We start from the raw sequence: 17511 nt of genomic DNA, 5'->3' as shown, positions 1-17511 counted from the left end.
TCAAATTGTTTTTTAGAAAAGTTTAAATCAATATCCTGTTATATTGATCCTGAAGCTAGACCAAGTGACAACCATTGTTTAACACACACACAGGAAATAAGTCTTAAATAATGGGACAATGCTTGGTTTGGTCTGGAAAGTGACAGGAATTAGAGTTGTCGAGTTAACAAACAGGATAGAATAAACTTGTTGTTAACCTTTGTGAAGAAAACAGCATAGCTATGGTATATCTTACAGTAATGATGATCTAAAAACTATTTAGAGGTAAATGTCCATTGAGAAACCACACTCTGAACATATGTGTGGTCTTGTTGTGGTGTGTAATAAAGAAAGTGAAATACAGAATGACTGTGTTGAAGAAATGGCGGACAGGAAACAGGCTCGACTTAGTGAAGTGTCGAGAACCGGGGTCCGAGCCTCAGCCCTCCAACTGAGAACGCCTGGTGAGAAAGACAGAGTTTACTTTAGATAATAATGATAAAAGGCCACAGAAAACAAAACAAAAACCCTTGGTAGTACGTTTACCCCAAATGTCTAGTGTTGTGTTGAGCTGAATCCATAATAAGACTTTAACATTTGAGTGGAGGGGTGAGGGTTAGTTTGGGTAAAATATCACAGTGCAATTTTTCTGATCAGCAATTCAATTAGAGTCATGTAGATTTTTGTTTTACATCTATTATTAGCGCACATTTGACATACGTTTAGAGGCATAAGCAAAAACTGAAATAGGAACTGTTGGCTGGTGATCATTGTAGGAACAGGGGAAAGCTGCAGATCCACCGTGAAGCGAATCCACTGTTATAGTGCGCCCTCTGCTGGAGAAGCTTTTACCGATTCTACTTAAAGAGGGGGTATTATGCTTTTTTCAATCACACAGCACCAGTCTATAGCACACTACAATGATGACGAAACCTTCTGTTGGTCTGTAAATGCAGTAGATTAGAATAACTGCCTTGTATAAAATTGCTCTCTCAAAATGGCCGTAGTGAATGTCTTGAAATAGGCCTCTGTCTCTTTAAGAACCTCTGACCCTTTCCGACACGCCCCCTCCACACGCTGTTTGTGGCATCAGTGGGGAGGGGGTTCTGCTGAGGAGCAGTGGTTGGTTACTCGGCTGGTGATGAAAGCTCGGAGGCGTCTCCAGGAGGTGGGGGCGTTCCTAGGAGGACTCAGGCAAACCTATCCCTAAAATGGCTGCCATCAGAGTTTTTACAGACTACTCAAAAATACGTGAATGTGCCAAGGAAACACTTCAGGCATGTTTTTAATGAGGGAGTGACATAATGACATGATGTAAAGCTTGAAAAAGTCCATTTTGCATAATACCCCCCTTTAACGCATGTGAGTTATTTGAATTTTTTCATAATAATACTACAAATAATAATGATAATAATGATGAGAATAATAATAATATTAATAACAATAACAATAATAATTAACCAATTTGGAGCGTGTAAGTAGATACTTGATTAAGATAACATAACTTCGAACAGCATAGGAATTGCTTATTTTTGTTCCCAAACGGCCCCAACCTAACTCTAATCTCAATTCAAACAAACCTAAACTAACCCTAACAATATATAGTGTAAAAATATGTTAAATGATACTGTCGTGGATCAGCTCGTACCAGAAGAGGGCGCCCTATCAGGCGAATTTTTGGATTGTAGTTTATACAATTATACAAATATAAGTTGCGTTCCAATGAAAACAAGTTATTTTGTTGTTTTCAGAGCACATAATATCCATGTATCAATATTTATTAGAATATTATACTGTAGTTTGTGGACAACACTTTTCTGGGTAGCCAAGAGTCTTTCAGTTCTATTTTTAGGTATTTTAGCCCTTTCTCTCTTTGTAAAGTCTTCCAGAGCAGAGAGATTTCTGGGCGGTTTAACATGCACAGCTCTTTGGAGGTTTATCCACAGATCTTCAAGTATTTGTAGGTCCGGAGACTGTGAAGGCCACGGCAAAACCTTCAAAGTGTTTACAATCATTACCCATTTGTAAAAGCCATCTGCTTTTCAACTTTTTCACAGATGGTGACTCATTTTTCTTCAGAATTTGGTAATAATTTGATCTGTTCTTCTTCCTCTTCTGTTTGAAGAAGGGGCACAGAATTTCATGAAAAGAACATCAGTCCAGCTGTTAAACCTGTGGGTAGATCCATCATCCTTCGGGTTTGTATAGCAGCCACAGGGAACATTTCTTAGGTAGAACAAAGAATGGATTCAATTAATTTCCAATAAATTCTGGAGGAAAACGCAACACCATCTGTGAAAATGGGTAATGATCGTAAATGCAGTTCAAAATCCCCAATGGACTACATCTTACTTACAATAAAGCACTTACTTATCAAGAGGCGCAGTCTGAAGGTTTTGGTCAACAAAGCTGTGATACTTGCTATATTTGGGGACTACGAGGCGTCCGCTCACACTCCTCTGTATATCTCCCATCTTACCTTCAAGCCTGAGCCTGCTCCCTGATGAACTCCTCCAGGACACTGATGATGCTGCAGGCCTCAGTGCTGTCGCTGTGCTCCGCCCGGGCGTTCTGCAGCAGCACGTCCCCGTTCCCACAGCCCTGAAGGAACTGACAGCAGCGGAACAGGGCGTAGTGGCTCATCTCCGCCTGACGCACAAACCTCTTCAGGCTGTTCATGTCCTGGATGGCCTGAGGTGAACAGGAGAAACACATTTACAGCACACCACAGCCAGGTCTATTAGTGACACATTCATAAACTGTTTATCAATACAACAACTACAACTGATCCATCATTGTATTCTTTTACCAGATGTTTCACAGTGGGTACCTTTAACTTGAAATTTTCTAGGATTTGTCGAAGCAGGAAAGGGTTGCACCGCTCTGCCGCATTTAGAAACGCCTGAATCCAATCGTCACAGAATCGATTGCTGGCTAAAGGAGGGAAAGCGTTTATTAGATTTGCCTTGTTTGTACTTTCAGTGGAAGTTGCAGTGGAAGTACCTGTGTTGTTCAGGGTGGGAGGGCTGGTTGCACAGTCTATGATGAGGTCTGAGGGCGAATCTTCAGAAATAGCCTTACACAAAGACGCCGCAGTGGTGTCCTGTTGGGACAAACCCTGGAGACTGGCAGCTTTGATGAACCTAAGCCAGAATGTTTCTTGTAAACATGTAGCATGAATTGGATAAATAATCCTTATCTTACCTGGAAACATCGGCTTTTGTCCGCTCATCTGAATTTATTACTTCTACAGGTGTATGACTCAAAGCCTGCATATACAACAAACTTTGAAAATAAATGGCAATTCACTAAAATCAAGTGTGTTTATACAAAACCAACTTACAGCATGTAGTAAGAAGCTTATTTCAGTCTGAACCAGTTGCACGACCCGATGAATGTGCATCACAGACTCCTCGTACCAGCGGCTCAGGTAGGGTCGCACCTCTGTCTCAAGATTTTGCAGCTGTTACAAAGAAGAAACAAGACTGAAAGTGTTGTCAGCCATAGATCTGTATAATGATTTCTTATGTGTTTACCTCTGGAGTCTGCAGGCTGCCATGCAGGCCTTGGACATATTTGTCCAGCTCAAGTCTAAATGTAAATTTAGTGAAGGAAATTGATAATAGTTGTTTCTGCAAGTTCTATATATTTCATGTACCTACTATAATAAAAATAGTTTTGAGTGCTCTGGACAAATCCTGGATTAAACAAGCTGGAGTAGGCAGTAGTTAGTTTTCTCTCGATTTATAATTTATGCAGAAAATAAACGCTTGCTTAATTTAGATTAAATAATATTATATCTTAAATAATAAAATAGACCTAAACAGTCAACACAGTTTTTGCACATTACATGGTGAAACCGCTCTGCCGTATATAGTGAATTTTAATCATATACCCAAACTAATACCAGATGTTGCAAGGATATAAGTTAAGGCCCTTCTCAGAGCCACCCATAAAGCAGATGACGTATCCATTGCCATCAGAATCAGGCTGTTCAGGGGATCGTTCCTGCTCCAGTAGACAACAGTAGCAGCCCACTGCCTGCTCAGGAATGCTGTGCAAAAAATGAATGGCTCACTTGTTAATAATAACACCTAGAGCAAGTCTAATGTATGTCGCAAATTAATAAATAGTACAATTATTGAACACTTTACCTGAGCTCCACTGTGGCTATATTTCCCATCCCTCCCAGCAACGCCCCTTTGCTCAACCTCCTAGAAATGTAGGTCCTCAGCTCTGGCTCAGCCTCTTCTGGCAGGCTGCTGTCTATGAGCGTCAAACTGTGGAGTAGAGAGGAGACTAAGGACACAGTAATAAGACAAATTGATTGAGAAGATGAAGTGAAGATGAAGTTTCAAAGTCAGTCATGACAATGGAGTGAAATGACTGTAAGCCACATCCACCACAACGTCAACCACAATCAAAGACAGAGCTTCACCAGCCAAAAGAAGTACAAGTCATGGGGACAAGAGCACAGCAACACAGATCTGCAAAAAGATTTTACCGTATAATTCAGCCACACAGCAATGACAAATCAAATAAAAAATCATGAACAAACGAATACTGATTCCATGATGACTTGTTGATTTCCAACTGCAGCTCATGGATGCACAACAGTGAAATTCAAAGAGAAACGACCGCCAGAGCAGCAGGAGGAAGGCATGATAATGACACCTCGTTACCTAAAGTCATCATGACTGGTTGTAGAGTCTGTTCTCCGCTGATTCCATGTCACATTTTCCCCAGTAGTCTCAGATCTAAGACAATTGACAGTTTACTCATCCCCTGTTTTTAAAGAGGCTTCTCAAAGTTAGCAGGTTTAGTATCTGTCAGAGGTCGACAACAAAGTTTCTCAAAGCAGTGATTCCCAACCTTGGAATCAGGGCCCAAAACATCAATGAGCGTCTGAAAAAAGTGGTTGATAGAATTGTTATGAAGTGATGGGATTCTTACGTGTATTAGTGTTTGTAATAAAAAAAATCAACAAATACAGCATGACAGGTTGGGAAAGGGTGTTAGGATCACTGAGGGGGTGGCCACTGGGGTAGCACAGGCGACCTTTGCAATCTGGCTGACCAGCCCTAACATGTATTGGGGTTCAGTAACAATATCAAATTAATTTTACTTGTACATTTTAGCCAAAGATAGGCAAATATGATAAAATGACAATAAATAAGCACAAACTTAATATGCATCTAGTAAATTGTGCCAGAGTGCTGAAATTGAAGTGGTTGATAATCCAGGGGACACGCCCCTACCCTAGGGTTAGATTAGGGGTCACTGGGAGACAAAGGTTGGGAACCACAGCATGAAAGGAAAGGCAACTACAGATACATTATATAGCAGCAATATAAGCAAGTAAATAAACGAACGCTTGTTGACATGCTTTAGCCTCCAGCTACATGTACATAACGTTACCTTGTGCCCTGGTAGAGATAGATGGTATAATAGCAGTTCAGCTGGATTTTTTGACTGTATCCAGGGATTTCCTCACTGTCAAAGTCGTCTCTCTCCTCCACATCGATCGAGTCCTGGACGAAGGACGACGTCTGTGAAGTAAACATGATTCTGCGGAGGCTCCAATCAGTCCAAATGCAGAGATACAGCAAAAACACTAATCTGTATCAACAAACGATGGTTTATGTCTTCTTTTCGACGATGGCTTATGATTTGTTCGTGTTTTATCCCCGAAAGCCCAGTAAACTGCAACATGTAAACTGAGCGTTGTTTACGTTTTCATGCCAAATGCGCATGCGCAGAAACATCGGTGTTCACTCAAAAACCACCGGGTAGTCACGCAAATGTTGATTGGTTCCTCTCATGTTTCCAACTAAATAATTAAAGCATGCTTACCAGTGTTAATTTTGACAACATATTTTAATTTAGTTTTAGTCTTTTGACGAAAAAGTAATTAGATTTTAGTATAGTTTTAGTCAAAAAAATATCTTAAATTTTAAGTAAATTTAGTCGACTAAATTTATGACGAATTTAGTTGACTTTGCATTGATAATATTCATTAAAATCATGTTTAATCTTGTTCCTCTGCTTCATGGAGCTGCTCCACATGAACAAAGCTCGAACAAAGCTCAGAGCTGATCGTTTGGCAGTGAATTTACATGATACGAGGCTCTTTCAGACGGTCAATAGAAGTTTGGATGATTTTAGTCTCTCCTTTTCATTTTTATTTAGTCTTATTTTAGTCGACTAAAATATCTGGGCATTTTAGTCATAGTTTTAGTCTCATGAGAAACTTTTAATTTAGTTTTAGTCCAATTTTAGTCGTCAAAAATATCACTTTGACTAAAATTAAGACTAAATATTTTAGTCGACAAAATTAACACTGATGCTTACAGGACAGAACAGGACAGAACAGAACAGAACAGAACAGAACAGAACAAATAAAAGGTTTTATTTCCAGACAAGACTTTTATTTTAAACCCACCCAAGTCTTTTGTTTCTTTTAAAATTGTCTTGAGATTTAGTTTTACACAATGCCGGTGCAAGTGCTGTAACACGGCAAAATGCAGAAGCAAATACTGATATGCACAGGTGGATATGGATGACATGGGAGTGTTTGTAAAAATGCCCTAAAAGCTGATTGACGAGAAACAAGTTCTATAAGTCATGTAATTGGAAATTATTGAATGCATCATGTATTTTTACTTAGAGAACCCATTATTCAGATATTCTTACACTGTGTTCACACATAAACCTGTAGTGTGTGATGTGGGATCGTTGCCACACAGCTGGTCTCAGGCCGATTGTTGGCGATACTGTGCCAATGACCGACTCTACTACCTTCAGAAACACCCTCACACAAACACGTGGTGTCAATCTCATTTTGGATCGTAGGCCACCTTTAATGTAAACAGGAAAATACTAGAGAACATTTTTCCAATAAATGAATAATGAGCTGTGATTTGGTCAAAGCCGTAACTTGACTGTAGCCTAATCAAAAACACACAATGCAATAATCATGCTGCTGTTCACTCAGGTCCCAGCCACCTGTAGGCTCCACCAATTTAGAACGTTTCATGTGTTGTGAATACCAAACCCAAAGTATTTGTTTTTACACTATGCCAAATTCAACTTGTAACGTTTCTTGAGCTCAATGATAGCTTTGAAATGAAGTACTTTGATCTGTGGTTGAGTGTTTTTTCTGTCTTCTTGTCTGCCCCATAAACACACATTTAACATGGTGCAGCGGTTGGCCCTCGTGTGTCACAGCAAGATGGTCCATAATGAAGCAGAATAGTAGCCTGTAAAATTATTGTTGACTGTTTTTATATCAAGCATTTTCCATTGCTTGAACTGCAAAGGTCTCTGCCACTAACAGGGGAAAGATGACTGACGCATCTCCAAAAACCTGAAAATGAACAGGTTAGTAAAGGGACTTCAAAACACTCACAGAACTCTAGTTGTGTCCATTTGTAACTTGCCTTGACCGGTTTGGCCTCTTTTTTGATTTTGCCCCAGGACACAGCTTCATCCGGTTTAGCTCCAGAGTCCGAGCCGTGGAACTCCTGACCAGAGTTCACAAACACTGAATAATCCGCTCCGTTCCTCTGCAACAACACAGTTTTAAAACATCACTGAGATTAATCGATATGGTCAGCAATAGAAACACAGTCTCAGACAAATTTTATCCACAAGATAAATTGTGGCGTCACAGTAGCTCAATGAGAATTAAGAGCCTTAAAAAAAACAGTAATAGAATAATAATAAAATAATAATAAAAGATATAGATATAGAAAATAAAGGATATGCATCAATATACATATTTGTACACGTGCATATGTTCACTAGTGACTTAGTGTTCTGGATATTGTAGACTAATGAGAATATTCAGGAATATTCTCTTTATTTACAAAATGTCCTTTCTACATGTGATAATCTTATGGTTTCTACACATACAAACAACAAAACAAAAGTAGTGGAATTCTCTAGACCTCACTATGAAATATTCTACGTATACTTGGACTGTTATCTATACCAGTGGTTCTTAACCTTTTGGAGCAGACCGTGAGAAATAGGGACATTTGCCCATACAATTCTTATAAAACAAAGAAATTGCTTACACAAAATTAGATTAATAATGGTACTCTGGTAAAATAGCGCACACACGCTACAATATTATATTATATGCTAATAACAATATATTTTAAAAATATATTTCTCATCTAGAAGATCTTGTGACCCCTCAAATTAGTCTCCCCAGGTTGAGAACCACTGATCTCTGCTATAATTTCAACTGTAAGTAGTAGTCAACCTCAACCATTGCTCTGCATCACCGCCCCACGGACATACTTCAATAATTTACACAAAAGTCGGTAATTGCTAAAAACCTACCCAACAATTGGCATTGCATATGTGGTGCTTGGCTAATCCTCCACCCAAAATGATCATCCCAGAGCTGTTAGCAGTGAGAGCCAACTTGTTAATCTCAGTGATATCTGAAAAAAAAAGGATCAAAAAGGAGTGAAACAAAGACGTATGACCATTTATTTTTATCTTCAAAATGTCCGTTTGTACCTTCCACAATATCAATGATCAAGCCAGGGTGCTTAATTGAAAACATGAACAGAATGTCTCCAATGGCACCGTCTGTCAGCGCAGGACTGAAGACCGGGATGTTGTTCTGCCAAGGCACAAACACTTATAGCTAATTTTATTTCCAAATGAAGATTTAAATGTTTATACCACCTTATAAGCCCAGTAGTAGACCGACTCAGGGTTGTTTATCTCTTTGCCCAGACGATGAATCACTTTAGATGGAGTCCAACGAACGCCCTACGGAAACAAAAAAACATAAGAAAATTCCCTTCTAGCACATTTGGACGTGTGCAACAGTCTACAGTAAGTTAAATTGAATAATTGTTAGGTGAGTTTTAATTCATATAGGAAAAAACAAACACACCTCTGTGTTTTGCTCAAGAAGCATCTGTTCCCAAAGAGGCATCATCCAGTTCGATAGTTTTTTATAGTGGGAGTTTGGCATGAGGAGGTTTCCAATCCTGTCAAAAATTACTCCATGTTAGAGATGACCTCACAATAGTACATAACTTTATTTCAAGTATAAATGACTAAAATTATATTCCATTGGCCATAATACCGAAAAGTACAGCCATAAACAGCAATTTGAACATTTTGAGTACCAGACTTGAACATAATAAAATAGAAAGAGATCTGATGAAAACCTCCAAAACCCACTGTACAGTATACAATAGTACAATTCTCCAGCTTCCAAATGCTAAAAGCTGCATGTCTGACCTGTCTAAGCCAGTATCCCAGAGCACTTTTCCAGAAAGGCTGAAGTCTCCGATGTAAACTGGGCCCAGGCATTTGAGCAGGTCCTCTTCTATTCCTCCAGCTGTGGTCACCATCACATCCACCTGCAAGCCCAATGTGCACATGATGGTCAAAAAGAGCTTACACAAGTGTGCAACAATCCAGCCCCCCTCCCCCCATTGTATCTATACTACTTTTTCATAATCTACAATAGCAATAAAGTTAATCTAATTTACACGTACAAGGGAACCATCTGCAGTTTCAACTTCTGGGCAAAACAAAAAAACACCAGAAATACATTCAAAATTACATACATGTAATTTTGTCTGATTAGAGGAGACTGAGTATACATGGATTTGTTTTAAGTGATACACTATAAGGTGAATGGCTGAAAATTTGAGCCATGTAAGTGTCCGTGTTCAGATTGATTTTTACTTAATTTGGCAGATTATGCACATTTTCCTCCTGTGATGTATAATGTTTTGTGTCTGAGATCAGACTGGTTCTGACCACTGCTCACCCATGTCTACATTATATAAAGAGGCAGCAGCATTTGGGCAGTGGAAGTAGACATACCATATGATGTTGTGCGAGGTAGCGGATGCTCTCTCTGATCCCACAGCTGATCATGTTGGAGGTATAACCCAAAAAAATAGTGCAGCCCATGAGAGAGGAGCACTTTCTTTGGTCTCCAGTTTTTTTCACCACTGGTTCTTTGCGTTTTTGTATCTGCACACATATACACAAACAATTCAATAATACAAAATTCTCTGCCACCAATTGTATTTGTAAACAATCTTACCATTTGGTTGATTTGCTCTATGGCCAGTCCCACATTGGTCGCCTGGAAGCCTGTGTGGATGTAGGAGCGCAGCAGCCTTTTGTAGTTGACACCTTGGTTAAAGTCATAGCCTTTAACCTGTTGGGTGTCCTCGGGTATTGGGTCTGTGTCTCTGTAGATTGAGACAGGGTCCACACCGTACACGTCCATTATTTGCTGGAAGACAAAAGAAAATGACTGCAAAAATATCAATGAGCAAAGTGAATGCAGACTGAGGGCTGACTTACCTGACACACTTGTGCTGCGTCTTGCTTTAAGGTGCGGTTAATGTGGCAATTTGAGAGGCATGTCGTGCATCAAGGTCTAGAGCCAGTTTCACTTCCTCTGCACACCGACCATATATGGGTCATTGACATGATGTGCATATTTTTGTGTAGTGTTACATTTCTTATAAAAATAATTTGTTCTTTTCATTACATGTATCACTTTTCATCACATTTCAATAATATATATATATATATTTTATGTTTTCACACCTAAAACCCCTAAAATGTCAGGTGGTGCAACCGTCCGAGCAAATGATTAGACTAATACAGCTTCTGAAAATTGTATTTTCAGGGTAACAAATTAAAAATAAAGCATCATGGCATAATTGTGTGTTAAATATCTTATAATAAATAAGCCATCATTTGTGAATATCAATAGTTTTAAAGCTTTTGAGATCACTAAAAAACCTTTGTCCGACAATTTGTAATCTGAAAATGTCAGGGTGGCACAACCGTAAGAACAGGGCAGGTATTTTGAAATAAAGAGAAGTACCATCAAACAGGATATAACATTAGACAGAATAAGAAGTCTTTATGGCTGAGTGAAAAGGTTTGAAGAATTGAGAAAAGATAGCCTTTTTTCAGACTCATAGGTAAAATGTCCCACTTTCGGTGTCAGGTGGTTCAACCAATGTAAATATTGGAGAAAATAATTTCATCATAAAAGTTTTAATTACTTAAAAAAAAAAAAAAGTCAACCCATGCTTAGAAAATGTTAAAGCTAATGTAAGAGTCCACATACAAGACAATTGAAATTAGTTGCTAATGTCAGGTGTTGCAACTGCAAAAAAAATGTCAAATGACCTTTAAACATTATAGGGATGCACTGATCCAATACCTGTATCAGTTATCAGAGTCAATACTAGAAAAACAAGACCACATATTGGTTTAAAACATCCGATAATGAACCAATAACTGTTTTGGGCTGACACCAAGCACCCCGTCCGTGGTCCTCTGGTTTTATGGCTGATTACAGCATCAGTCTGTTACAAATTACAGATGAACTGATCAGAGGAGAAAGGCTGCCTAAGATATACTTGGCAAAGATTTAATTTTGTACAAAATATTGTAAACTTTTCAAATTTTAGATAAAACTTGGTTGCGCCACCTGACAGTTTATACAGAGAAGCTACAAGTACTTTGTACAAGCGTGCGACAAAATAGTGTTCAGGTGTCCTGGGCTGCTGCGGAGTGTGGTGTTCTGCTTTGGTCAGCTCCACCTCCTCCTGCAGCTCCCTCCGCTCCACAAGTCTTTCACCATCTCATTTGTCCCTTTTGGTTTCCTGTAGCGCCTCCACTGTGCTGCAGGTCTTGGTGCCTCTTCGTCTCAGAAATTTGTAGATCTCAAATGGGTTTTGCTGATGAGCTAGCATTTTACAGATACATCAAAAATGTAAATTCGTTGAAATGTTATTTAACATACATAACTTGTTTAAACACGTAATTATCGACTCAATATGTATGCCATCAGTTTTGAAAAACAATGTTTGTAGATCCCTTATACATCATTGACCAATAAACGTTTAGGCATTAGTCTATTTTGTCATAACATCCAAAAACACCCGAGACATAACTGCAGACTTCAGAGTGTCGTGAATGAAACTTGTTCAGGCCTTAAAGGAAATCAAAGCCTTTCTACAATATAGCCTAGTTGGGATTGAATAATTTCAAGTCTCCCAAAAAGTAAAATAAAAAAAAATAAACCTCAGAAATGTGTTCAAAGCAAGTTTATTATCGCTTTGGATCGTATGCATCTGAAAGGGCAGAGTCTGTATCGTTCATTAAGGTGGTTATATTATATACTGGAGTTAGAAGGATGTCACTGGGGTTTGGTGTGGTTTCATATTCCTGGACATCCACAACTTTTGGAACCAGCTTTTCACTGGATTCCAAGTCATTTGTAGCTTCTGCCAAGTCATTTGTAGCTTCTGCCAAGTTATTTGTAGCTTCTGCCAAGTCATTTGTAGCTTCTTCTAAAGTTTCATATTCATCAGCATAATCTGGAAATTAAAATTATTAAAACATCAACAAACCCACAGGAAAATGTTGTCCATTTTACCCAAACCATTGATAGTCTCATCAGGATGAAAGTCTTGCTCAGTCTCAGTGATGTTCTCCTCTGGGATCTCCTCTGAACTGAGAAACTCGTCGGGAACAAAACCTTCATCGGGGACAACAAATAAAATAAAACATGGACTAAAACCTGATAAAGAAAACATCAATACTAACCAGTGACATTTGCAATCAAGCCTTCAGATTCAGCAACTTCACTGTCAGTTAAGCCTTTGAGGAAAAATAAATAAATAGATTTATAGATTTCATTACAAGTAGTGGTTAATAGTTAAACACCTGTTTTTTGGTGAAGTCCACTCCTCCAGCCACTGCCATATGTGGAAATCTGTAATTCCGGCTCAGTCGTTTGCTCCGTTGGCAGAACAACAATTGGACCAACTTTGGCCTTCTTCATTTCTGAAACAAGTATGGACCAAGTACGATCACACATTGACATCTCGTAGTGATTCAAATTTGCCTCGACATGAACAAAAAGTGTTGGGTTTAGTGCCTTGCTCAGTCTTTTGTCCACTTCTCCAATGTTCATGAATCTCCGGCCCCCCGAACGCTCGAGGTCTGAATTGGCTGCTGGGTTTGTCTTTGATGTGGCCCTCTTCATTTTGGGTTTGACAGTGCCCACACAAGTAGTCGTTATCATCAGCCGAGCGCCACCTATGGGTTAAATGGAAAAGGAATACGTCTGCATGCATAGAGAAGCACCCTTTGTCTAGCACAATACAATGAATTTAAAGTTACATTGAATATAACAAACTGCAATATTTCCAAGCAGAATTCACTTATTTCAAAACATTGATTATGGAGGCGAAGAATCAGCTAAAACAATTAGGACCACACCACCATCTCTAAAAATAGTCTCAAGACCCACTGGTACGGCAGATGCGTGTGGATCTTTCCTCTTTCTTTTAACGGCTTTCCTCAAATTGTACTCGTGAACAATTAACATTACTACATATAGCGGAAAAGATCTGATTTTCACATAAAACCTGACCATACTAGACTAGCAGCGCGACCTGTCACGCAGGTTGCAACACAACGGACCGCGTTTAAGAAGTCAAGACTTACCTTCCATTAACAAAAGTGCATGCTTTATTAGGGGCCTCTGCATCATGTACCGGGACAGCAGTCACGTGACATGTGATGTACAGCTGCCAAAGTAAAAGTGCAGTTAATGGAGGCACTCAAGGCCTGACATAAGTAGTGTACTAACCAACACATTTCCTAAGCTTAACTGTAGATTGTACTTGATAAGAGGCGTTTTTGTATTCATCCAAACTTCATTTCCTCAACCATGTATTGAGTTACATGCCAGAAATAAATCATGGCTTTGAAACAGTCAAAGTGCTAAAAGAATGTAACAATTGCTTAAGTTTATGACCAGAGTTTGAGTGAGGGAACTTTTATGGCTGGCCAGTTTGACAAGACATCACTTAGCCACTCTGTCCAGAGATCATCCTGTGATCTTTACTTGACCTCCTGAAACCACTGACAGCAGCACAGAGGGGGGAGAACTTTGGTCGAGTCTGTATTGTGCTCCTCAGATTATTGGTAATATTAAACTACTCAAATGGAGATCTGTTTTCTGTTAAATGTTAAGGTCCAAGACATGAAAGGCAGAAGTCATGACAGTAAATCCTCTATGACAAAACAACTGGTCTGCGTTGGAAGATTTTTTTGAAGCCACCTTTCTACAGACAGCCTTTTCAAAAATAAACCTTTACCCTCACCTCAGCTCTATCCTCATTATGAAATCTGAACGCATCCAGAACCAAGTGGAGTTTATCATCCGCGACCCTTGGCAAAAACTGGGATCGTGAATGAGGAAGTTGGGAGTCAAGCAAGCACCTGTAAAAAAAAGGCAAATCCCATATCATCATCAATACGCACTATTTGGCAAAATGAGGCAAGTTTTTAGTGCTTACCCATCTTCAACAAAGACGAATCTGGGCATGGAGTGCTCATCCGGGGTGAGCGTGGCCACACAAGTGCTCAGAAACACCCTCAGACCAATGTGATGTCCCCGTCTGACGGAAGCCTCTATGTGGATGTCCTCGCCAAGGAAAAACACGTTGGAGCCCCGTTTGTAGACCCAGTCAGCTGCACAGAATCACAACCCTCAGTGCGCAGGAGGTTTCAGAAAGGGCACAATATGAACTGGACTTACGAGTCATGATCTTCAAATCAAAATTCAACTTTTTGACAGCGGACAAAGTCGAAACAAAAGGAAGCCAGGTCGGCGAGAGAGCGGGGCTGGACAAACTGTACTTCCTGGAGACCGAAAACAAGCGTTAAACATTCAGGTGAGGTTTTTAACGGTCATAAACGCACCTGTTGTAGTGGCACTCTATTGGAATGACGGCTTCCTCCATCCTGACCACACCACCTATAGGGGGCTCTGGTGAGTAGATGAGCAGGTTTGTGTAGACTAGGGAGTCCTGTGTCATCTGAAAGTCAAAAAGGAAATTAAAAAGTTAAAAATAAAACATTATGGAAGATGATAGTTTCACATTACCCCCAGAGAAGGAATGCAAGGATTGGGCCTAATGGTTGTGTGTTTAGACTGTAGTTTGTCCCCCCATAAAATCCAAATCTATGCACATCCCAACTGTCAGGGTTTGGATATTTTGTCACGTGTTGTAGTCTCTGTGTGTAAAGAAAATGAGTCTATGATTGCGTTTACAATACAGGTTTTACTTTCTAAGGTCTGTGTCCCACCATATCAAACAACTTGTCCCTCTTTTTGGATTTGGTTTCCAATCTCTAAAATGGTTGGGATTGGCCCAGTTCTATAAACTGTTTTTTATTTACCCAGTGTTTAGTGCCACAGTCCAGCAGCCCCACGGTGATTCTGTACTCTTCACTGGAGGACCCCGTGGCTCTGCAGCGCTCATCGTCCTCCACTCCCAGCCGCACATCACTGCTCCTGACCGGGGCGCCCACTCCAAACAGGTCGGCCCGGGCAACGATCTCCAGAGAGTCCGGGCGGCAGCTCACGGCCACAGTGTTGATCTGCTCTCGCTCATCGTCAGCTCCTGCCTCTCGGCCCTGCGTGATGACCTGGCCTCCAGACGCCTGAGGCCTCGGAGCCCAAGCCTGTCGTTTTGACGGGAATGCTGGAGCGACGGCATGGAGCTCGGGCAGCAAAACGGCGAAAATAACCACAGCGTACAAAGTCTCCATTGAAAAGATTAAAATGGTCAACTGTATGGACAGAGAAGAGGCTGACGCAGAGCTGCGAGGCCACTGACGCTTTAACGTGAGTGCGCACCTGGGCCCACTTTATACTGATTGGCCTGTGTCTCGTGCGGGATAAACACGACATGGGTCAGAAGTTGTTGGCACCGTCATTAGTCGATTACAGTTCACATCGTTTGGAGCATCTCATAGTCCCCCAAACATCTCAATCCTAATTGTTTTATTTTACATAGGCTGTACGCAGTGATGGACAGTACAAGTACACCTTTGTTGAACTTTTGAATTTGACTTTTATTTTTTCATTTAATTTTTTCATTGTTTGTACATTATAAATTGTTAGTTGTTAGTTAGTCCGAACTCATTTCCAATGCATTTCTGCATCCCAAATTCTCACCAGCATATGAGTTTATATGTACATTTCACAATTTACAGTCACTGTAAAGCAGGGGCGGACTGGGACTGAAAAACAGCCCTGGACTCTGGGCAGCCTGGCCCAAATTAGCGTAAATGTGACACTTCCACAAATACATATGTTAACCTCTTACCGCCCGCCTTAACCGAGAGCATTTTCTCCAGTTCGGCTTTACCCAAATCAAAAGGCTTCATGACTGGAGAGCAACACTGTAACGCCTCATTTGAAAGATAAAATCTGGAAAAGTGATGGTAACTTTTTGTCACGTTGTTTCTGCATTTTTGTTGCTTTTTCATTACTTTTTTGTGGCTTTTTGGCAAGTTTTCGCCACTTTTTCGTCACCTTTTTGTCACTTTTTCATTGGGTTTTCGTCTCTTGTTTTTCGTTTTCTTTTTCCATGTTATTGTTGTTTTTTTCATCGCTTTCTTCATTGCTTTGTCGTCACGTTTTTGCCACATTTTGTTGTGTTTTTGTCACGTTTTTGTCACTTTTTTTTATTGCTTTTTCAGCACATTTTTGTTTTTTGGATGCTTTTCTTTTAAGCTTTTAGATTTGGGTAAAGCTCGGTTTCGCCCGGGGGTAAGGGTGAGGTAAAGTGAGAGGCCAGACCGGTGGCCCTGGAGCCAGTGGCCCTTCTGTGCTCTTCCAGAATGGACATATGGCCTGTCCGCCCCGCTGTAAAGGTAACAAAAACTAGTCTAGCTGCTTGTTGTTGAGCAGGAAACGAAAAGTTTTATCATCAGATGTTCAGAAGGACATAAAAACAATTTAATTCCACTACTGGGAAAAATATCAGGTACAAAATGTTAGGATGGCTACTTCTTTACATTTTCAGGCAGAAATCTGTACTATGTTCTCTAATTTTGGGGGATTTGGGATACAAAGTAAAGGTATTTTCTAAACTGTTTTTTAACATATATTTTGAAAATGAATATTATTTCAAATATTTGTTTTCAGTGACTTGATGTTGCTGTAAAGTATTTCTTATCAAACATCTGATCACAGGCCTAATTACATGGTTTGATAGGTACAGTGCAATTCTTCACTAAACATATTGCACATTTAACAATTACACTTTTGACAGTAAAGTACATTTGAAAGTGGATTTTTTAATAGATTGACTTAAGTAGAATTTGAATGAAACTAGGTAGGCCTGTATCTGCACTCAAAAAAAAAAATCTAAAACTTCTTCCACTGTAAGACAATTTGAAGCATAAACATCGTACCTTTGCTTAAACTCATAACAAAGAGGAGACAATTTTAGCAACAGAGGAGAGGAAGTGCAGAGGAAATATGAAGTGGGTGGCTTCATTGAACAGCTTTTCTTACCACTGTGAGGTATAGCTTGCAAAAATAAATAATGAGAGAGAAACGTTACAGAGCAGGAAATGGGAGGGGTAGCTTAGGTCTGTAGTGTTGTATCCACAGTTGTGTCTCATAGCATGTGTTCAGGTGATTGA

General features: G+C 39.8%; 3 protein-coding genes across 3 annotated transcripts; all 3 read right to left on the bottom strand.

The window, feature by feature from the left end:
• Positions 1–206: 206 nt before the first annotated feature.
• On the bottom strand, positions 207–5728 carry cUnh17orf75 (chromosome Un C17orf75 homolog). The gene is given in 11 exon segments (XM_079564222.1): positions 207–430; positions 2459–2670; positions 2810–2913; positions 2983–3122; positions 3184–3248; positions 3323–3442; positions 3516–3569; positions 3889–4033; positions 4134–4259; positions 4662–4736; positions 5398–5728. Coding segments are annotated over 10 exon segments (1185 nt in total). The 5' UTR covers positions 5544–5728; the 3' UTR covers positions 207–430; positions 2459–2460.
• A 1539-nt stretch (positions 5729–7267) lies between these two features.
• Positions 7268–10258, bottom strand: LOC306969577 (deoxyhypusine synthase-like; the record flags this gene model as incomplete). The annotated part of the gene is made up of 9 exons (XM_079565240.1): positions 7268–7345; positions 7419–7544; positions 8329–8432; positions 8512–8617; positions 8683–8769; positions 8897–8993; positions 9250–9371; positions 9844–9996; positions 10070–10258. The coding sequence occupies 9 exons, from the start codon at positions 10256–10258 to the stop codon at positions 7268–7270; spliced, it is 1062 nt and encodes a 353-aa protein (XP_079421366.1).
• Positions 10259–12869: 2611 nt separating this feature from the next.
• LOC306969576 (zona pellucida sperm-binding protein 3-like) lies at positions 12870–15718 on the bottom strand (the record flags this gene model as incomplete). Its single annotated transcript, XM_079565239.1, has 7 exons — positions 15253–15718; positions 14773–14888; positions 14609–14712; positions 14367–14541; positions 14172–14289; positions 13510–13592; positions 12870–13098 (listed from the first exon to the last, which is right to left on the bottom strand). The coding sequence occupies exons 1-7, from the start codon at positions 15622–15624 to the stop codon at positions 12870–12872; spliced, it is 1197 nt and encodes a 398-aa protein (XP_079421365.1). The 5' UTR covers positions 15625–15718.
• Between the last annotated feature and the right edge of the window lie 1793 nt (positions 15719–17511).

This window comes from Gobius niger (genome assembly GCF_951799975.1).
Source record: "Gobius niger genome assembly, chromosome: 10".
Classification (NCBI taxonomy): domain Eukaryota; kingdom Metazoa; phylum Chordata; class Actinopteri; order Gobiiformes; family Gobiidae; genus Gobius; species Gobius niger.
Note: the sequence above shows the minus strand (reverse complement) of the source record. Positions and strands in the feature narration are given on the sequence as shown.